General features: G+C 42.0%; 1 protein-coding gene across 2 annotated transcripts in view; it reads left to right on the top strand.

The window, feature by feature from the left end:
- angpt2b (angiopoietin 2b) overlaps positions 1 to 9,408 on the top strand; it is a 135,229-nt gene extending 125,821 nt beyond the window's left edge. For both annotated transcript variants that reach the window (XM_052036372.1, XM_052036373.1), the window contains one exon: positions 4,624 to 9,408. In XM_052036372.1, coding sequence (XP_051892332.1) covers positions 4,624 to 4,784 — 161 coding nt within the window. In that variant the 3' untranslated portion in view covers positions 4,785 to 9,408. The remainder of the gene's footprint in view (positions 1 to 4,623) is intronic.
- Positions 9,409 to 22,986: the final 13,578 nt, after the last annotated feature.

Below are 22,986 nucleotides of genomic sequence, written 5' to 3'. Positions count from 1 at the left end.
TCCTATTTAGGTAGGACACAGAAACTCTGAATTCTCCAGGTGTGGTCTCACCAAAGGCACATATAATTGTAATAAGATACCTTTGTGCCGATAATCAATTCCTTTGGCAATAAAGGACAACCCACAATTTGCTTTCCTAATTGCTCGCTCCACTCACATTGTTGATTTTCATTATGTAAGTATACCTTAAGTCACTTTGAACATCCATATTACCCAATTTCTGTTTTTCTTTCTGTTTTAAGAACATGGAACGTAGAACAGTACAATACAGGAACAGGCCCTTTTGCCCATGATGTTGAGCCAAACTAATTAAGCTAATGACGCTTAATTAAACAAATCCCTTCTACCTGCATGGGATCCATATCCCGCCATTCTCTCCATATTCATGTGCCCATCTAAGAGCCTCTTAAACGCCTCTATCACTTCCACCACGACCCCGGCCGAACATTCCAGGTATCGACCACTCTCTGTGTAAACAAAACTTGCCCCATACATCTCCTTTGAACTTTCCCCCTCTCACCTTAAATGCATGCCCTCAAGGATTAGACATTTCGAACCTGGGAAAAAGATACCAGCTGCCTGCGCTGTCTTTTCCTCTCATAATTTTATCAGCTTCTATCAAGTCTCCCCTCAGCCTCCACTGCTCCAAGGAAAACAACCCTAGTTTGTGCACTGTACTTTCATATTTTTCCACTTTATATTGCACCTGCCATGTTGTTGCCCATCCATACAACCTTCCTATATTCTGTCAAAGTTTCTTTACAACCTCTTTTTTACTAAAATCCCACAATGCTGTGGAAAGATCATTAATTAGTATTTGTAAAAGGAAAAGACAAGTTAAAGTTTTCTTTCCCTGTAGAACCGTCCCATTTCCTTTTATTTTGTTCCAGGTTTCCAGTATTTGTAGTTTATAATTAAATATAAACACATGTACTGATCTGACACAAGTAATTTGGCAGCATTTTACATATCAATGTCTCATTTCACAGGTGTTTCTGTGTGCATGCCTGATTAGCTTAATACTTTAACACAGGCTTGGTTATTGAAGCAGTAAACTAACATAAACAGTTGTAAATTTGGCTGTTCCCAACTCCTTTAATACATGCCAATTGAAACATTCCCACCGACAGTGTAAGGCAGCAGAGATAGCTTCTGAAACTAAAGGATATTTCAAAGCTGGGAAAGAGAGAGACACCAGGGTACACATGGCTGCTTGAATGCCTGGCAAAGTCAGTGCTGCCATAATTTCTTTCTGGTTTAATATCTGATCAAGGACATTCTTATTTTCTTCTGGCAGCTCCTGGTTCTCTCACTCTTTCTCCTCTGGTGCTTTAAATTTAAGGAAGTCCCACGCCACAGACGTCAATTTGAAATGAAGCAGATTCACTAAGGGCCTACTTAAAGGTTTTTTTTTGCAAGTCTTGAGAAGTCACGAGTAGCTGGAAAGAGTTCAATTTGTACTGGCTGCACTTCTGAGATTGTTCGTTGCTCCCCAGACCTGACCGAAGCATCTAAGGACAACAGTCCAGTCTGTTGGTGAGAAAGGACTGCACTGTTGAATGTGTCGCCTTCCAGTGAAACCTTGAACCAAGGTGAAACCTTGAATGATCCTGGGTGGGCATTAGAAGATTCTATGAGGACAATTTGGAGGAAAAGCATATAAGATAAGATATCTTTATTAGTCACATGTACATCGAAACACACAGTGAAATACATCTTTTTGTGCAGTGATTTGGGGGGGGGGGGGCAGGCCACAAGTATCGCCACGCTTCTGGCACCTACATAGCACGCCCACAACTTCCTAACCTGTACGTCTTTGAAATGTGGGAGGAAACCAGAGCACCCTGAGGGAACCTGGAGGAAACAAGAGGAATTCTTCTCCAGGGTATTTTCAACCAAAATCTAAAAGTAAATTACTTAGTCAATGTATCTTGTGAGATCCTGCTGAGCATTTTGAAGGTGGAAGCAATGGTGGAAACAAATGGTCCATTGTAGAGAACCAGATTTAGAGGTCCATGATTTAGAAGATTTGCTATTTCCATTTATGAGCACAACTACATTGCATGATTTTATCACATGAAATTTTGTACAGTTGTCTCACGCTCATTTCTAGATGACCTTGTGAACCTGAGTGGGAAACTCCTTTATATCCCTTCCTTCAGCTGGGTCCAATAGTTCCAGTGTTATTATGTGTTATTATGCAGTTATAATAAAGAACTACAGTTCCCAGTAGGCAATGCAAGGGGTCACATGGGGGAACAGGGAGTAGTTGTAAAAAGAGAGGGAAAGCAAGCCAGTCTGGTGTTGGTTAATAAAAATGTTCAGATGTTAAACCCATGGGAAGTTTGTCTCTTGATGAAGAACAAACATAACAGTTCCCATTAAAGTACCCAGTGCTCAAGCGTGCGGAGTTCCTTGTCCGAAATCCTGCCTGCTTACATAACGTGCCTCGGAAGCATCCATTAATTCTGTAGGAACACAAAAAGGAGCTGGAGGAACTCCGCGAGTCAGGCAGCATCTATGGAGGGAAATAGACAGTTGACGTTTCGAGATGAGACCCTTCATCTGGACTGGAAAGAAGGAGGGGAGGTAGCCAGTGTAACAAGGTGGGGAGAAGGGGTGTACCAAGGTGGGTGAAAGGTGAATCCCAGTGAGTGGAGGGTTATAGGCAGGTGAGGAAGGGAGGAGAGTTGGAATAATATATGAAGCTGGGCGGAGATACGCGGAAGTGGCAAAGGATTGAAGAAGATGGAATCTGATAGGAGAGGACAGTGGACCATGGAATAAGCAGAAGGAGGTGGGGAAGGGAACCAGTAGGAGGAGTGTGTGGGTGATGGGCAGATCAAGAGAGTGAGGGAAGGGAAAGAGACAGGGTGATGGGGGCCAGTGGGATAAGGAAAAAGAAGGGACAGAGGGGATTGGTTACCAGAAGTTAAAGAAATCGATGTTTGTGCCATCAGGTTGGAGACTACCAAGGCAGAATATGAGGTGCTGCTCCTCATATTCAGCATTTATTTTCTGATCCCACCGGCCCCCATCACCCCATCTCTTTCCCCTCCCTCTCCATCTGCCCATCACCCGCACACTCCTCCCACTGGTTCCCCTCCCCACCTCCTTCCCTTTATTCCATGGTCCACTGTCCTCTCCTATCAGATTTAATCTTCTTCAGCCCTTTGTCACTTCCACCTATCACCTCCCAGCTTCTTACATCATTCCAATTCTCCTCCCCCCACCACCTGCCAATCAACCCCTCACCAGGATCCACCAATCACCTGCCAGCTCTTGCTCCATCCCTTCCCCCCACCTCTTTATACTGGCTACCTCCCCTCTTTCTTTTGGGGCCTTGACCCGAAACATTGACTGTCCATTTCCCTCCATAGATGCTGCCTGAATCACTGAGTTCCTCCAGCTCTTGTGTTTTTTGCTCCAGATTTCCAGCATCTGCAGTTTCTTGTGTCTCCATTAATTCTGTTATGGGTTTTGTTGGAGCAAAGCATTAGTATTCCCACAATCCAGCTCTCTTGTCATAGCCCATTTCAGCTCTTATTCACTCGTATACGTGACTTCGACATCAACATAGTGACTCCTATGGTTCTGTAGATAAAGGGTGCATCAGTTAGCTGAACTGAACATTAAAAAAAAACCGAAGATGTTGGAAATCTAAAATAAAGCAGAAAATGCTGGAAATACTCAGCACGTCAGAAAGTATCACTGGGAATGCCACAAATGCAATCTGACCTGCTGAATATCTCCAGAATTTCTGTTTTTATACCAGCTGAACCAAAGTGTTTGCTCTTGTTGTATCAATGGAGTGTTTTGCATGTCAACAACGGACATTGCAAAAAGTTGCAATGAGAAGCATTAGTTATTGCTTAGTTTAAACACTAGATTGCTGTGCTTTCACCAAGATTAGACATTTAAGTAGCTCTAGTGTATTTTAAAATTATTGCATTTTTTTCTTGCTGGTGATATACTGTACATAGGTTGGCACAGCAGTTTCAGCAACACAAGTTCGATCCTGACTCGGGCGCTGTCTGTGTGGAGTTTGCCCATTCTCCCTGTGACTGTGTGGGTTTCCTCTGGGTGCTCCACGTTCCTCGCACATCCCAAAGACATGGGTCTCAGTGGGTTAATTGGCCACTGCAAATAGTCCCTGGTGTGCAGCTGAATAGTAGAATCTGGTAGTGTTGATGGGCATTTGAGGAGAATAAAATGGGATTAGTGTTGGATTGGTGTAAATCATGGCTCTATGGTTGGCACGGACTCAATGGGCAGAAGGACTTTATTTCCATGCAAAGTGATTCTGAGTTTACTTGGTTGCTCTTTCCTAACCTTTCACCTGGAGATGAAGAACAGCTAATCAGAATAATGGTGCTATCAATACTCCACTACCAATAAATAAGAAATTTGGATCACCTTTACTATATGGTATAACCTAGACTAAGAGCTTGTTACACAGAGAATCATGCACTTGTGCTCTTGTCCTATTACACCACTGCCCAATTAGTTGCCGTTTATGTCCAGAAAACAGCTGTATCTTAGTGCGGTAAATTGTTACCACTTAAAGCGGCAATTAGAAGAAGATGTTTTAAATGTTACTGTGTTATTTGCTTTTGCCTGCAGGATGGTGGTTTCAGGCCTGTGGCCCTTCTAACCTGAATGGCATGTATTACTCAGGTGGGATGAATACAATTCGATTTAATGGAATCAAATGGCATTACTGGAAAGGCTCACACTACTCCCTCAAGTCCACCACCATGATGATCCGACCCGTGGCTTTCTGAACACTGCACTGGAATCCCTTTCCTGAACAACTAGTAGAATTTGTCATCACATGTGAGGGATATTCTGCATCCACCACACAACTGCTGATTTAATTATATTAAATCATTTGGCACATACTGGTGGGATGTCAATTTTGAAGGCTTCATCCTTAGCTGCCAGCCTGCAAATTACAAGCAAGTCATTTTGTTTTAAATCTTCCTGCCCATCTTCAGTGATGAAAAGTTTGACAAGAAGACTCTCAGCAGCAAGCTAAAGAGAGAATATTAAATGACTTGCGATTAACTAGGTCCTGAAATAGAAAAGACCCTTGGGGCTTCTCCAATTCAACCTGAATGGTGTGTCACCTGTTGGCATAATCTGGATTCAGGGCAAAGTGTGTTTAAAAATGTTTATTCTTTATCAGCTGCCTTCACTGTTGTTTTCAGTAGATCCACCTTTGCACCTGCACACTCCCTGAGTAGGTATTGAGTCTGATGAGCACAGCAGAAGGAAACCAATTCATGAATGCAACATGTTTAACTATTTAACCTATGTTTGGGCACTCCCTTTGTACATCTTTTTTTTCTTTAGGAGGAAAGAAAAGCACTGCATATTTACATGATTGTGGTTACTCATCTGGGTCTTTTCCAGAATTCTGAGGAAGGCAAGTTTTCTGGGTAGTTTCAGCTCCCTCAATAGCTAATGTCTACAGCCTGTTCCAAAGATTTTGTTGCTTATCGGCTATCACTACATATTTGTATTCTAACAGATGTTCCATTCACTGCAGAGCTAGCTGTTTGCATCAGTGTGATTTCAACATTTTGTTTTAATGTAACAAAGATAAAAAGTAACAAAAGTAGAGAATCTGAGGGCAGGCCACATCGCTGTTCTGTGTATACCGTTAAATGTCTTCCAATACATGTTGCCTTGGTCATATTACTCCTTTGCTTCGAGTGTCTGCTGTACAACCTGCTGTGAAAGTTTCAATTATTTGTTGAAATTTGAGCAAACCCATCCAGTTTGATTGCCACTTTCAATGAAGAAATTATTGTTTTTGAGAGCAGGACTGTTTTGGGAATAGGTTATTGTGCTTCCAACTATTGTTCCCGAAGTCCTTGTTATTCAATAGGGCCAGGAATTAGGGAGGAAGTCAGATGTCAATTCTGTGAGCAAACAAATTAACTGCTGTAAAGATTCATTTGGGATGCTTGCAACTGGGAGATACTCTTGAAGCAATTAACTGTTGGTTTTGTTTTTGAAGCAAAAGTGGGTCACCAACAGTTTTAAAGTATCCCATTGACACTGCATACATTTTTTCAAATATATACTTTATTCATATATAATAGAGCACATTCACATGTCACAAGAGTATTCCGTTCATACAAGATTCACATTATATCAGCACAGCATGAACTTTTCTTTTCCCTGTTCCCCAATCAAACAATCCAAGGGATTTCCATGTGGATTCCAGCCCTACAATGTGACCTTAAATTAAGGCCGTTCCCCACAGAAGCTTTGCAATGGCTGCACCAAGCTTCAGCACACAGTCTTATATCTTGGTGTCTGTCGGTCTGCAGTATTTTGTTGTGGACAGCTCCTTGCACTCAAAGACCAGCATGTTTCAAGTAGACCAGAGGCCACCTTTCACCAAGTCATTAATTTTCCAGCAGGAGTTGATATTTGTCTCACTGAGCATTCCTGGGAACAGACAGTAGAGCTCCAAGTTATTTGTTATGCAGGCATTTGGGATGAATCTCAACGAAGACAACTGCATCACTTTCCCAACTTTCTTGGCAACACACAATCCAGAAGGAGATGGACGACAGTCTCATCTCCAACATAGCTGTCTTGAGGATAGCGTGCAGGCATGCTGATTCACAGACTGTCTGTTCAGGACCTGTCAGAGAGAGAGAAGACCCTTTTTAACATCAGCCAAGCAACGTCTTCTTGTTTACTTGAAAGTTCTAGTGACAGACTCCTCTGGTCAAGAGTCATAGAGTTATAAAGCATGGAAGCTGACCCAACTTGTCCATGTTGACCAAGCTGCCTTCATGAGCTGGTCCCATTGCCTGTGTTTGCCCCATATCCTTCTAAACCTTTCCTACCCATATGTCTTTCAAACATTGTAATTGTATTGCATCTACCACTTCCTCTGGTAGCTCATTCCACATATCCACCACCCTCTGTGTAAAAAAAATTGCCCCTCATGTCCCCTTTAAATTTTTCCCCTCTCACCTTATATCTATGCCCTCCAGTTTTAGATTCCCCTACCCTAGGAAACAGACTGTGGACTGTTCAACTTACCTATGCCCCTCATGATTTTATTTACCTCAATAAGATCACCCCTCAGCCTCCAACACTCCAGGGAGAAAAGCCCCAGTCTATGCAGTCTCTGTGATGAGGCATTCTGCCAAATGATAGTCTGGTTGGAGATCCTTCCAACAGGATCCACCATCTCCATTTCCTGCAATGCTTTGAGGATATTCCGTGCAGACCATTGTCTTATACTGTACTGCTTTCATTAAAGCAGCATATAATTTCTACATTGTCAGACTACTTATCTGAAATCTAGAAATGGATAATCAGTAAGCACCCTCATCTACATATTGGGAAGACTGATGCCACGTTTCTAGTAATTTCTAGGGTAATTTCTAGTAATTTCTAGCCTAGTAATTTCTAGGGTAGGGACATGTTCGGCACAGCTTTGTGGGCCGAAGGGCCTGAATTGTGCTGTAGTTTTCCTATGTTTCTATCTTCTTCTCTCCTTATCATAAACTCTCTCTAGCCATCTGTTCCTCTTCCATACAAATGAACCAGACAGTCTGCATCTTGGTGGCACATTTAACATGAGATTATAGTTTCTAACCATAAATTTGCATCATCTCCACCTCTGTAATATTGTCTGATCCTTCAGCTCATTACACCTGAAACCCTCAAGTTTGCCTTTAATGCCTCCAGACTAGGCTATTCCAATGCACTCCTAGCTAGTTTACCTCATTCTATTTTTTGAGGCCATCCAAACCTCTGTTGCCCGTCTTCTAATGTCCTAAATTCCTTCTACCCATCAGCCCTGCCCTTATTGCCCTGCTAAATACTTAAAAATTTTAAATTTATATTTGTTTTCAAATACCTCCATTACCTTAGCCTCCCTCTCTTTTTAATTTGATCAGGATTCAGCCCTCCAATTTATCTGTAGTCCAACAGCAACTTTGATTTTAATTGCACCGCTGTCAATGGCTGTCTATTCAAGCCCACCAACTCTGGAATTCGGAGACACATGAGACTGCAAATGATGCAATCTGGAGCAGAACACAAGCTGCTGAAGGAACTCAATGGGCCAGGCAGCATCTGCAGAGGGAAATGGACAGTTGGCGTCCAGTCCAGATGAAGGGTCTCGACCCAAAACGTCGACTGTCCATTTCCCTCCAAAGATGTTGCTTGACCCACTGAGTTCCTCAAACAGTTCATTTCTCACTCTGGAATTCTGTCCCTCAACCTCTCAGATTCTCTTTAAAGCATATCATTTTCACAAAGTATTTTGGTGATATGCCCTAACTTGAGGTATGGGTTCAATTATTCTTTGCATTATATAAATGTAAGTCATTGTTGTTTTTGGAATTTGGTAATACCAAATCAAGCATTACCTAAGAGAAAGCATTAGACACTATAAGAGAGAAGTAAACAATCTTTACACAAATTGCAGCTTTTTCCAACTTCAGTGGATGATTTCCTCCGCTTTCCCTGTTGCGGTTATTGTGTAACCTCCGTTACGACAATAGCAGAAGATTGACAATTCTTCTGGCCTCTGAGTTTGAAACTGCCAAAATGCCTGTGTGAAATTGTCAGGGGTTGAACCTCACTGTGTTTTCCAGCCACCCCCTGCAGGAACACAGATGCAGGGTAGCAGGAAGACAACTCAGCCTGGAATTATGTTGTCACAATAATTGATTGGCAAGTTTTTTCTGATAAAACTGCAATATTAATAATCCCATTGCCAAGTGTTAAATGCATAACATGGCTCTTAACTGTTAGTCTCTTGTTTCACACACTCTTAGTCTGTAAAGTAGAACACAGCTGCACATTCAAATATTGGAATACTGCTCCAAGTAAAACAAAGAGAGGTCGAACATTACAACCAGTTGCAGCAACAATTAATTACAGCACAGAATCATATGTAGATCACTTAATAATACTTCATGAAACGTAAATTTCAGAAAATACTCCTTTTCTGACAGCGTGTCAGATGCTAAAATGAATCATAACTGGCCAGTCCGATCCTTGTAGAACCCATTAAGCCATCTGGAAATGACATTGATTTAGTGTTTAGCAGGCCCAGTAAGGCTTCTGCTTAAACGTATCCACAGACATTTTTTTAAATAGTTAATTGAAGTAAGTCATATTAAAAATACTGATTGATTAGTCATTGTTTCCAGGAAATGGTATTGACATGCTATAGCTTGATTATTTACTGTTTCCAATATATATAAATATTGGGAAAGATTACAGCGACTTACTCTGCCAAAAGAAAAGTTAAAGCTGATATGCAAATGTTTTATGTATTTTCTCTTTTTTAAAATTATGAAGCATGGACATATAATTTACAGCAGCTTTTGGGTTAATTTAAGAAATAAAAGTATCCATAGACCTGCCTGTGTTTTTATGTATAATGTCTACTTGAAATAGACGTTGATGAGTGGAATGATGAGACCTTTGTTTATGCGTGATGATTGTAATGCATGTTTGTCTCATTTCAGTGCTCCACATCTGAAAATATGTTGTTCCAGAGTGGAACATGATTGCAATCGTTTCTTCATGAGCTGCACCACACCTGAAATTCCAAAAGTCATTGTGGGTCAAGGTTCACCCTTGTGCATCTGATGCAGTGTCCACATCTGACATGTAACATATGACATTGTCTTTCCTCCAATGGTCCTTTTGGAATCTTCTCTGAGAATTTTTTCTGAGTGACTATCATTGGGCAAGTGTCCTGACAACTGTGCTCTCAAAATGCTACTCCAGTCTGGGACCCCACTCAGGTTAATCCCAACACTTAATTGGAATATTTTGGCTTCTACCCCAAATCAAAGCCAACGCCCCACCACCCCCACCACCCATGCCCCACTAACTCACTGATCATGCCTCACTTGACCCAGCTTGGCAAATCCTGACTGTCCTTGGCCTCCAGATTCTGAGCTGATCCAACACTCCGATCTCTGATTCCCAGCTCCTCAGTTCCCTGAACTTCTGGCTCCCCACCAACTCCATGGAAAGAACCCTGAACTCCCCAACCACCTGCACCCATACACACACAAACAGGCTGTCCACCACAGGTCAGCCAGCAGTTGCCAGAATTCAAGCTCCGATCAGACCCCTGACCAGCAGCCCTCCCTCACCTCAAACCCAGCCTCAGTCCCAGACATCTATTTACCTATGCATGCCCCACAATGTTCAAAGGAAGAAGTACAGTGGTTCTTTAGTAGCACCTTGGACCTCTGGCACCGATGAAGTTTAGCACAGCAAGACAAGTTCCAAGTGGCCACTGGCATGCTGACAAGACCCCATGATATACCAATGTGATATGCATAATTTCTAGGTCACACACTTTTTATTTGTGCATTTGCAATGAAGATTTCATCAGACCAGGGTGTGCAGTTATTGATGCTGCATGGTCTTTGTAACTGGATGGGTTACCCATGTGATTTATCCCCATTCTCCTGCTTCCTTATCATTACTATAACATGGGAAGCAGCAGGCACATACTAGGCTCTTTTGAAAAAGAACTAAGGTGCTGGAAGTGGGTACAGGAGGGAAGAGCCAGACACCACTTATTCCTCACGCCCACATCCACCAATCATGATGCTGCTGTACACTGGGCGGACTTGTTGCCTTATGAGGTCTGTGAACAGATGGAAATCCCAAGAGATGGCGAAGCAAAAAGTGAAAATATTCATCAAAGGAAGAGTGAAAGAAAACCTTATGAGAGTTGACTAAGTTATCAATCAATGTTCATTTCATGGATGAAATCTTGATTTGCATGAAAGTCCTGGCCAGATTAAGTAAGTTAAGAGGCACTTGAGTTCTGGGAAAGAAACCATGCAGTGGTCATAACTCCTCAGACAATTTATATAAAATTTGGCATTTACGAATAATAAGAATGCACATAAGTATGACGGAAGTAGAGTCTTGTTTTACTTACAGCATGTGCACTATAGTTTGATTCCCATTTTCTGAAGGTGCAATAAAGCTGGACGGTTCTAATTGTCAAATAAACCAATTTGTAACAAGGGCCAAATTGTTTACTCATTAAATCTACAGGGAAAAATAGAGTTCAATATCAGGTTTCTTTGCATCACACTGATCTTTGGACACCAATATAAAGCCCTGCAAAGTAGAAAATATGAATTGGTCTGTCAAAATAGTCTAATTTGGGTTACAAAAATATGAGAAATATGTAGTCTACAAAATCTCAGGACATAATTTCTACTTCTGATGCAGCCAGAGTAAGTTTCTTTTGCAAAAGACTCCTTTCAGAAAAAAACAATGAGGATAAATAGATGCTGCAGACTGGTGCGGTATTGTTGCAATGCGAAAAATTATGGACTTCTTCAGAAAGAGATGGAAGCCATGTTAGGATGTTGCCTGGTTAAAATTATCATGGTGTGCTGCACTTAAGGCTGACTTACATGAATGTTTTCAGCTCAGACTTCTGATTTTCCCTCGGTCTCATTACTATTGGCAACAATGAGGGTACGTCATTCCCTGATCATCCAGCTGATGTTAACCTTCTCAAATCACTCTGGAAACTGATAATGTGAGTTGATTTTTAAACAAACTCTGGATATTTAGTTGAGGTGGTGCTAGATAATGACAGGTTTGGATAAGATAGACAATGTTGTTGGCTTTAGCTGATGGTCAGAAGATCAAGGGATGCAACAGAATCTGACTCGATTTTGATTCAACAGTTTCAGATAACCAGCCATTCCAGTCTTTTATCCTACATTTCCAGCATTCAGTTCTTTTTTCTCTCTTTTAGTAATTTCAGATTTCATTTGTGTCCTACTACACTACCCCACTCTCACCTTCTGTTACTTACAACGTGTTACTTACTACCCTCTCTCATCTGGCATGGCTATCACTTATTCACTCTTGGTTACTCTCACAGACTAGCCCCAGTATTCTCTCCAATCGTCCCCCTTCTCTCCACAACCTTAAAGCTCTTCCTTTGTTTCTTCCCAATGCAAACAAAATGTCATTGACCTGAAATATTAACTCTCATTCTGTCTTCACAGAAGATGTCTGAGCTGTAAAGTACTTCCAGTATTTTCTACTTTTGTTTCAGGTTTGCAATCTGCAGTTATTTTGCTTTTCAGAGGATCTTCAAATGAGGTTTGGGGTTGTCAGAAGGTATCCACCAAACCCGACGGACAGTGCATTCTAAATCACAGATGCTCCCAAATAAAAAAGGTTTTCCTCACATCCCCTTTGTACCAATCTCATGGTACCTGAACCATCCACTACAGGGAATAGCTTCACATTTGTGCAAACTTGTCATGATCTTACACAACTCTATCAAATCTCCTTTTATATTTCTTTGCTCTAAGGAGAACAATCCAGCCTTGTAACTGAAATTGTCTTCCCTAGAACTGTTCCGGTAAAACTTTTCTATACTTCATTTAGGACCTGCAAATCCTTCCAAAAGTAAGGTGATGAGAAATGGTTGCAATATTCTGGCTGTGGCCTAAGAAATGTTTTATTTAGGTTTATGCTCTGTTTATGAATCCAGCTGATAAGCAGTCCACTTTTGTGTGGAGAGGTAGTTCCTCCTGAATACATTTATTCTGCTCAGATGTTCAAAAAGTTGTTCAGTACTGGTATGGTGATGGAGCAATGGTTAAATTACTGCATTAGTAATCCAGATGTCTGGACAAACAATTGGTAGACAGTAACTGTAGAACTTAAAAATAATTAGTTAATTAAATAGTCTAGAATCTCTTTAAAAATATATATATAACCTCATGAAACTACTGATCATTATCTTGTTCACTAATATCCTTCAGGGGGTATAAGTGCCCCTGAACGCCAGTGGCTCTACATCATTAGAAGTTTGAGGAGATTTGATATGTCCCCAAAGACTCTTGCAACTTTTTACAGATGTACAGTGGAGAGCATTCTGACTGGTTTAATCACAGCCTGGTATGGAGGCTCCAACGCGCAGGATCGAAAGAGGCTGCAGAGGGTTGTAGACCTCAGCCAGCTCCATCATGAGCACAACCCTCCCCACCATTGAGGACATCTTCAAGAGGTGGATCCTCAAGAGGGTGACAGCCATCATTAAGGACCTTCACCACCCAGGACATGCCCTCTTCACATTACTATCATCGGGGAGGAGGTACAGAAGCCTGAAGATCCACACTCAATGTTTCAGGAACAGCTTCTTCCCCTCCGCCATCAGATTTCTGAACAGTCCATGAACCCATGAAGACTACTTCGTTATTCCTCTTTTGAACTATTTATTTTTCTAACTTATAATAATTTTTATGTCTTTATGTCTTGCACTGTACTGCTGCCACAAAACAACAAATTTCACGACATAGGTCAGTGATAATAAACCTGATTCTGATCTGCCATCCAATGTGAGTGCCCTGTAAGATTCCAAGCAAGTTATTCAGTTTGTATCATAAGTACTACATTACCAGAGTCATTCAAGAAAATGAATCACCACCAGCATTTCAAGAGCAATTAGGGATGGCCCAACAAATGGTTAACTAGACAGTAGGCCCATAGGAAATAAAACTCAGCCTGCTGACAGTTTTTTATTTCAAAATATCTCTTGATCAAGAAAGATTACATTCAACCCATTCCCACACTTACTTCCAGGGAATCTATATTCTCTCACATGCTTTCAGAATAGAAAAATAAATCAAAGGATCAAATTCAACCACCGAAGTGTATTGTGGAGGGTCGTGGCTGTCACTTGACAGCACTGCCCCTACCTGGTTGGAAGACACACCACTACCAATCAAGGTTTGGCCCCACCCCACTCCACCCCACCCCCCCACCTGGTTGGAAGACACACTACTACCAATCAAGGTTTGGCCCCGCCCCGCCCCGCCCCGCCCCACCCCACCCCGCCCATCAGTGCACACCTGACCATTGGCCTTTTTTAAATTATCTGGGCTGGACACCCCCCTCCACCCCCAGCCCTCCAGCACAATAAGAGTGCCACATGTACTTGGTTCTCTCTCTTTGTCTCCAAGGGATTCACCCTGCTTTGCTCCAGGCTGAGCACTGTGAAACGGTGCTGGAGAAATCATTGGTGAGGTGTGCACTGTTTAAGGGTTGGGAGCATTTTAGTTAGTATCCCTGGTAGCATAGAACTGTACCTGCACTGAGTCAAGGGGTGGCAGGTATCGTATTGTTTTTCCTTGATTGTCTGTACCCAGTTCGTTGTGTGTGTGTGTGTATTTTACCCCGTTGCGATTTTTTTTCCCATGCTCACTATCAACTGTGCACATGTGTATTATTCCTGTTACCCTTTCCAAGCGTTTGTCTTTTTGTAAATACATCATTTATCTCTAAGACTGTGTTCAGAGTCCTTGCCTCTGAGACCTCAAACCTGTTTCACAACACCAAGTAAACTAGAAAAATAAACTTATTGTAAGCAAGTTGCAAAGTGTATGCACAATTATATCCAGGTACAATTTTAAAATTTAAGTTTATTAATATTTTATAAAAGTTATATTTAAAATGCATCTTAAATATACTATCAATTTTTCTCATTACCATATTTGAACAGCAAGGAGTATATTTTCAATCACGTCTACATTGAACTTCAAAATCAAAATTAATTACAATAATTTTACTGTTCAAGGCTTCCAACACCCTGTTACCCCAAAGCAGTTCATTGCTTTGTGGAGAATACTTAGTTATGGAGCCATTGAGTCACAGCATTGTAGAGCATCAAAATAGGCCCTTCAGTGAACCACAACACTACTGATCATCTTGCCTATTGATACAGGCCAATCCCAGGTAAAGAATGGGTTCAGTTTTTACAGATGTCCATAAGTTGATTGTGTCCATAAGCCAGAAACTACACAACAATCACTGATATGGTAACCATATCTCCATGGCATGAAAAGCACATAGGACTGATAAGAAAGAACAACTATTAAAAGTGGAGAGAGAGAGGGGGAAACTAATTCTGCCATTCATAGAAACAAACACATGTTGAACTTAATAATATTATAGGAGCTTGTTCGTATGTAAGGGTGTACATAAGTCAGGCATTTGTAACCCAGGTTTAGCTTGTACTTATCCCACTTGCCTGCATTAGTTCTATATTCTTCAATGTCCTTCTCATTCAAGTACATGTCAAGATGCTTCTTAAATGTTGTTACTGTTCCTGCCTCTATTCAGTTCATTCCAGATACCAACTACTCTTTGTGTAAAAAATTTACCATTAAAATCTCCTTTAAACCTCCTCTCTCTTACCATAAGCCTATGCCCTGTATTTTTAGACACCCCCACCATGGGAATCAGACACTGAATATCTACTTTTTCTATGCCTTTTATAATTTTATATAAGACTATCATATCACCTCTCAGCCTCCTTCACTCCAGGAAAAACAGAACTAGCCGATCCAATCTCTCCTGAAAATTCAAGCCCTCCAATTTAGGTAACATCCTTGTGAACCTTTTCTGCACCCTCACAAGCTTAATCGCATCCTCCTTGTAGTGTGGTGACCAGAACTGTACACAATACTCCAAGTATGGCCTAACCAATGTTTTGTATAACTGCGATATGATGTCGCACCTCTTATACTCAGTGCCTCTGCTGATGAAGGCAAGCATGCCATACACGCCTTCCTCACTGTATTCCCAGTTTCAGGGAACTATGTACTTGTACCTCACATCTCCCTGTTCAACAACGCACCCAAGAACCCTGTCATTTACTGTGTAAGTCCTGGTTTAAATTTTCAAAATGTATCTCTTCCCACTTGTAAGTTAAATTTCATCTGCCATTCTCTTTCCCAGTTGATCCAGGTCCTGTTGTAACATTAGACAATCTTCTTCACTTTGAGTGGCGTCTGCAACTTACTAATCGCACCACATATTCTCATCCAAGTCATTAATATATATGACAAATAACACAGGACCCAGCACCAATCTTTGCGGCACACCACTGGTCACAGGCCTCCAATCTGAAAAATAACCTTCCACTACCACCCTCTGCCCCCTACCGCCAAGCCAATTTTGTAGCCAATTTGTTAACTCTTGTTTAAAAAAAATCCTTTCCCCTCAGCCTCATATTTTTAGACCAGACTTCAGCCTCCATGCATCCTACCACCTCCTAACCTGCAAGCATATCTACTGTTGGATTTGCCATATGGAAAGTGCTTCAGCATGTTACTTGCTTTCTTAATGAAAATCCCATCAGTCTTTCAATAATTTAATTATTACAATGATTTAAAGTGGAATTCAGACTAATTATTCTCCAGTCAAGAACAATTAACCAGAATCCATTATTTTCTTTTGTATTGATATCTCAATTGCTTGGCTGTAAACAAAAATATAAAAAGGAAGAGAAAATTACATTGATGTAGCTATACTTCATGACCTCAGGACTTCCCATAATGCTAGCAGCTAATTAAATACTTTTGGAACTATTCTTACTGTTGTAATGCAAGAAATGCAGAAGCCACTTTGTATGCAACAAGGCCCCAAAACAGTAAGAGATGACAGAGACATTATGGCCTCGAAATTCAATCGCCTAGCATTGTTTTAGTTTCAGCATTTTGTGATTGAAAATTGATTTTTCCCTGAGTGAACTCCACTGCCAGCCAGTTCCAGGTTGTTCCAAGTCATTCCAGAAATTCAATCAGATACTACCCAGAGTGAGCTGAACCTCCAAGGTTGTTGTATTCCAGAAGTCCTTGTGCAATGCCGTCCTCCAGCCCTACCAGGTGAGATTCAGTTTAATTATTCCAAAACACATCAGTTGTTGGTCAATCACACACCAACCAGGCTTTTGCAGCAATATTTGCTCTGCAGCTGCACAGTTTAAAATGATATCTGCACTTTCACTTGAAACTTACACACCGCTTTGCCACTTTGGAGATTAGTTGCTCATTGTAAAACTTACACCCAATTACCATTTTACTGATCTTCACTACCACATTTTCTTCTTCCAATTGACACTTCTGTGTTCTTCCATTGTTTTTTCCTGGAAGACTTATAATTTGACCTTATCCCTTCAGGTCTGTAGGACCCCTCAATGCTGCCTCAACCTGTCTGAAGAGTAGTATTCAAAGATTCTATTTCCACTGCCTTCCAAGGAAGAGTTCTAAATGTTCACAACCCTCTGTCTTAAATGTTATCCTCTTACTTTTCAACAGTGAGTCCTGGTTCTAGATTCTCCAACAAGAGGAAATATCCTTTCCACATCCACTCTTTTAAGATCTCTCAGGATATCATACGTTCCTCTATTTTTCCTTCAGTGGAGAAGATGAAGTTCAAAAGGCAGGGATTTATTCTTCTTCAGGATGTGAGTGTTACCAACAATGGTGGCAGTTATTGACATAATGGCTCTTGGAGATGGCGTGTCTTCATCAACTACTTCTCTCCTTGTTTGTCCACATTGTTGGATTTCCCAAAGTTCAACCTGTCATAGACTATACATGTAATGGTCTGGGCTTCCCTTCAGAAGTCAGGGCTCTTCCTGAATCACAAGGCTTCCATTACCTTAACATTCATGTCATCGTCAGTCACCAGAGGAACTTACCATGGTCAAAGCAAGATGACCTGAGAATTTTCAGGTCTCCTTCTTTTAAAATGTCATAGAGTCATAATTATACAGCATGGAAACTGGCCCTTCATCCCACTAAGTCTGTGTTAACCATGAAGCACACATTTACACTAATCCTGCTCTAATCCCACATTCCCAACAACTTTCCCAAGATTCTGACACACAATTTATAGTGCCCTATTAACCTGCCAATTTGCAAGCTTTTGGGATGTTGGAGGAATCCAGAGCACCAGAGAAAACCCACATAAAGGGAAAACATGCAAGATCCATACAGAGAGCATCGGAGGTTAGGATTGAACCTGGGTCACTGGAGCAATGAGGCAGCAGCTGTACTAGCTGTGCCACTGTGCCACCTTAAAGGCTCTCAGTTGGTGAACTTCCTCCAGGAACCCTGTTGCCTTGATGGAAGGATATAGGGAGATAATGACTACCTCCACATTACATTGTTATTGTCTCCTGTGTACTCTCCAGCTGAGTACTGCTATAATGAAAGCCACAGCAGTACAAGGAGATAACAGATTTTGAAACTTTACTGTCTGCGCCACTCCACGGACAACTTTCAATACTCTGGGGCTCTTATTTCCTGCTCATCTCCTGCCTATTGCACACCAGCAAACAGCAGAACTGAGCCTCCACCTGAGGACAAGCAGCAGGAAAGACAGCGAGGTCAGGAGGAAGGAGAGCAAGGGAGGCAGTGGATGATAGGGAGGATGATTGCCCCTACCCTTATGCACAGCAGATATCAGCAGGGAGACTCGAACATCGGGCATTACAGGAGCGAAGGCCCACCTGAATCTGCTCTCAGAGACTGTGTAATAGTTCCCTAAGGCTCCCATCCACAGTTTCCAGTTCTCATGGATATGCCCAACTACAACAGACATAGTTCAGTTACATTCAGAAGGCTTTAGTCACCTTAACAAGGAATCTATAGCATTAATCCGATCTGCACCACAGTCTACTGAAAAGTAATCCTTCAAATGCAGAACTGCTCATTACGTGAACACTGAACTTTTCCTTTCTTATGTGCAACCACTGTTAATGAACTCGGAAAAAAAAAAACTGCCAGTCATACAGTGGCAGACCAACAAGAGAATCTGCATTTGGTGAACATTTCAGTCTCAGTGAATGAGCCAGCGATGGCTAGATATACACTTGGGTTAGTGCCATCTGCCTATTGCAGCTCAATCACTGGTCCTGGAGAAGAGGAGAGCAGGACTGACGACTTTGTAATTTACCTCAGAAGATATGGAGCACTTTCCAAATCTCAGGAGCCACCTCTTGACAAAGGCAGAACATCACTGATGAAATTTACTATCGCATCAGGAGAGTCTTTGGCATATTGAGGAATGGGATGTTCGAAGATCATTACCTCAGACCTTAAAAGGCAGTTGGACATGAGCCAAACTTGGGCAAAGTGGGGCTAACTTGGATGGGCATCTCGGTTGGCATGGACCAGTTGGGCCTAAGGGCCTGTCTCTGTGCTATATGACTCTATGACCTGGGAGAAAGCTTCCAAGCAGCAGTGACCTCTGGCGCCCTGCATGCCTCATAGACGTGGGCAAACTAGAGCAAGCTGAAGAGCTCCCACCCATGCTGCCTCTGCAAAATCCTCCAATTCACTGATAGAGTAAGAATTCTCTCCCAGCATTGAAGATCTGGTTACCTTCAGCCAGCTCAAATGGGGCGATCATATTGGTCACATGTCTGACGACAGACTCCTAAAACAGGCACCCGACTCCAAGCTCCACCATAGCGAGTGACTAGCAGATGATTCCAGGACGTCCTCAGAGCCTCCTTGAAAAATACGTAACATCCTCACAGGCTCGTGGGAATCCTTGATACGTGACCGATGAAAATGGAGAAGTGTCCAGGATGACACTGAGAATGGTCATTTTCTCATCAGAAGCATGGAGAAGCCCAGTGAAAGCAGAGGGACGAGCACAGCTTACCCACCTAGCCCACTGGTGGCAGAGTCCACTGGTCTCATATTAGCCTCATCAGCCACCTCAAATGATTCAGAACTGGATGGAAGCAAGATGTCATGGAGTTATAAAGTCATACAGTGTGAGAATGGGCCCTTTGGCCCATTGAGGCCTTGCTAGCCATCATGCCCCCATTTTCGCTAACCCTATCATATTCCTACTGCACTGTCCCCACTTTCCCATCAACAGATTCTACCATTCACCTACGTGCAAGGGACAATTTACAGTGGACAATTAGCCCACTAGCCAGCAGGTCTTTGGGACATAGAAGGAAACCAGAGGTTAAGACCATAAGATATAGGAGAAGAATTTTGCCATTCGGCCCATCAAGTCTGCTCTACCATTCAATCATGGTTGATTTTATTTTTCAACTCCATCCTCGCATCTTCTCCCCATATCCCTTAACCACCTGACCAATCAAAAACCTATCAATCTCTGCCTTAAATACACCCAATGACTTGGCCTCCACAGAGCTCTGTGGCAACAAATTGCACAGATTCACCATCCTCTGGCTGAAGAAGTTCCTCCTCATCTCAGTTTTAAAGGGACATCCCTTTGTTCTGAGGCAGTACCATTGGATCCTAGACTCTCCCACTAATGGAAACTCCATTTCCACACTATCCAGGGCTTTCAGTATACAGTAGGTTTCAATGAGATTCCCCCCCCCCCCCCCCCCATCCATCTGAACTCTATTGAGTACAGGCCCAGAGACATCAAACAATCCTCATAGGTTAAGCCTTTCATTCCTGGGATCATTCTTGTGAATCTCCTCTGGACTCTCTCCAGGGCCAGCACATCTTTCTTTAGGTACAGGGGGCCAAAATTGCTTGCAATATTCCAGATGTGGTCTGACCAACACCTTATAAAGCCTCAGCAGTACATCCTTGCAATTACATTCTCATCCTGAAGAAACCCAGAAGAAACCTACATGGTCATGGGGAGGACATGCAAACTCCACACAGACAACATTAGAGGTCAGGATTGAACCCGGGCCATTGGAGCTATGAGGAAGCAACTCTACTTGCTGTGCTACCTGACCCTGAGGAACTGTCTAAGGAGAAGACCCAAACGTGACAAAGGAGTTATAAGATGCTTGTTTGTCTTATTAGAAAAAATCATCATGCTTCCCTCTGCGATGTCTGGATAAAATATCAGGTTACATCATACCGGCTCCTCCCCAAACATGTCCCTCTTTTGTGACAAAGATCTCCATCGATTCAGCAGCTGTGCAATTTCCATCAGCTGGCACACACAATCTGCTGTCATTTGGCTCAATTAACGGCATGAGTTGCCAGGCTCAATTTCGCAAATAAAGCGTCAGCCAATAAGATGTGACCTCAGGTGCTCTCAGTTCTGTTTTGGAATAAATGTTGAGCTGAAGTAGAACGGACAAACACTGATCCTTTCAGCTGCAGAATACTTACCCTCAATTACTGCATGGGGTCATTTAAATTTAGAAGCAAGGTCCTAAGACATTGAAATATCGATCTTCATTTGCAGAATTGCTGTTTAGCCTGAGAGGCAGTCACAGAAGTAATGTGCTCCAAAGGAAATGAGATGGAGCTTGTGATCCTCAAGGCAGCATTTAAAGGTGACCTCACAGTGCTTTTGCTTGTATGGAACCATTGCTGGCATGGACATCAGAGCTCCAACCACTCCAGAGAGAGGCTTTATGATCAATCTGTGTGGTTGTGAAACCTCTGCGGTGATCCCCACTCCTTGGAGTTTCAGAGTTTGATCTCTGTAATTTATATCATTCCAACAGTAAGGACGCTGAACATTTGAGGAGAGATGCCCTATCTTGTGTAGTAACGATGACTGATGCTGCTTCGATACATACTTTGAGTTATTATTGTGTTAACCGTGAGAAACCACTTTTGAGGGAAGCCATGAAGGACACAGAGGCTGTGATTCAGGGCCTGTAAATATAAAGCTGCATGTCTAATGAGTGGACCTCACCTTCTGATCCTCCTGTAATGGGATAAACTGATGACTCCCTCCCACCATTAATATGCCCTGTGGAAACAGCAGTCACAGTGCTACATTCACGGCATTTATTATGTGTTTTATTCTTGTGGGGGCTGAGTCAGGTTCTTCATAATGACCTGCTGCACGAAACATTATTTCATCTCAATTGAGCCTCAGCATCCAGTGCTCTGCAAATCGCCTTTAAAATGCAACATAAAGGAATTGTCTCATTTAATCTAAAAAAAATTTACAAATATAAGAAAGCAAAAAAGCCTCTCATCTGGGACAGCATTCATGAAAATGTAATGCAAACTGAAAATGATTGCATAATCCAATCCATCTATGGATGTTTGCCTTCACTACTGGCTTACAAGTTCAATCGGTGCATCACACAGCACCTTCTTGAGCTGCTGCCTGGCACTTGGAAGGCTGCTCTCTTTGATTGGAGGAAGACACAGGTGTATGTGCCAGACATCCAATGACGTATTGCCTTCGAAGAGCCAGCTTTAGCTTATTGGATTCTACCAGGAATTAGGAAATGTGGCTGTGAGGCAAAGATTGCCTGATGGCCGATGATAAGAGGAGAAATCCAAGCATCACAAAAGTTTCAGGAGAAGAGAGAACTTCAAACTCTGCAATGTCCCTGAGACTCTCCAGGACCCTCTGCTGTTGCTCAGGTCTCTAGACTGGGGCATGACAGAAGGCAGCGCACACCCACTGATCCAAAACCAAGAGCTTATCTCTGTTTGAGCAGTAGATTAAATATTTCCAAGGTATTTCTTTAGTCGAGCTCTGAAGTCTTATTTTCCCTAACTTTTAACTTAACTATGATATACCCCTCAATCCAAAAACAATGCAGTGCTATGAAATAACAAACACAAAATTGCCTGGTTTACAGGAGGTGGTCAGTGACTATGTTTTTACAAATCTCTCTGTCACATTCTAATAACTAAATATATTATTCCTTCTGTGCATTTGGCCATGTCTCATACAAATGACTGATTACACTTGCTTAGTGATGAGAAGTTAAAACATTGTTTTGCTTTTAATATGTGGAAACTGCTGTTTTGTAAAATAGAAAGTTTGTTGTTGCTGACAAGCATTTCATTAGCAATAATTTGTGAGACCCATCTGTTTCCCATTTATAATCCAAAGGGGAATAAATGAGGAAGGTACATTTAATGAGGTAGCTCTTGTCATTAGGAGCACAGCAGACACAAGATCCACGATGCTGGACACAACTCTGAATATTGAATCGAGGATTAGAGGGCAGTTGAGGTAAACTTTTTTTCAACCAAAGAGCAGTTGGGATCTGCAGCTCACTGCCTGAAAGGATGGAGGAGGCAGAATCTCTCATTAGAGCTGTGAACTGCAAGGCCAAGGAGGTGGTATTCACTGAAATGGCAGGACTGGCAATTAGTCACCAATAGTGCACCTGCAAAATATAGGATTAATTCTTTAAATGTG

The sequence above is a fragment of the Pristis pectinata genome, chromosome 22, assembly GCF_009764475.1.
Source record: "Pristis pectinata isolate sPriPec2 chromosome 22, sPriPec2.1.pri, whole genome shotgun sequence".
NCBI classification, from domain to species: domain Eukaryota; kingdom Metazoa; phylum Chordata; class Chondrichthyes; order Rhinopristiformes; family Pristidae; genus Pristis; species Pristis pectinata.
The sequence above is the reverse complement of the archived record's forward strand: the minus strand, read 5'-3'. Positions and strand labels throughout refer to the sequence as shown.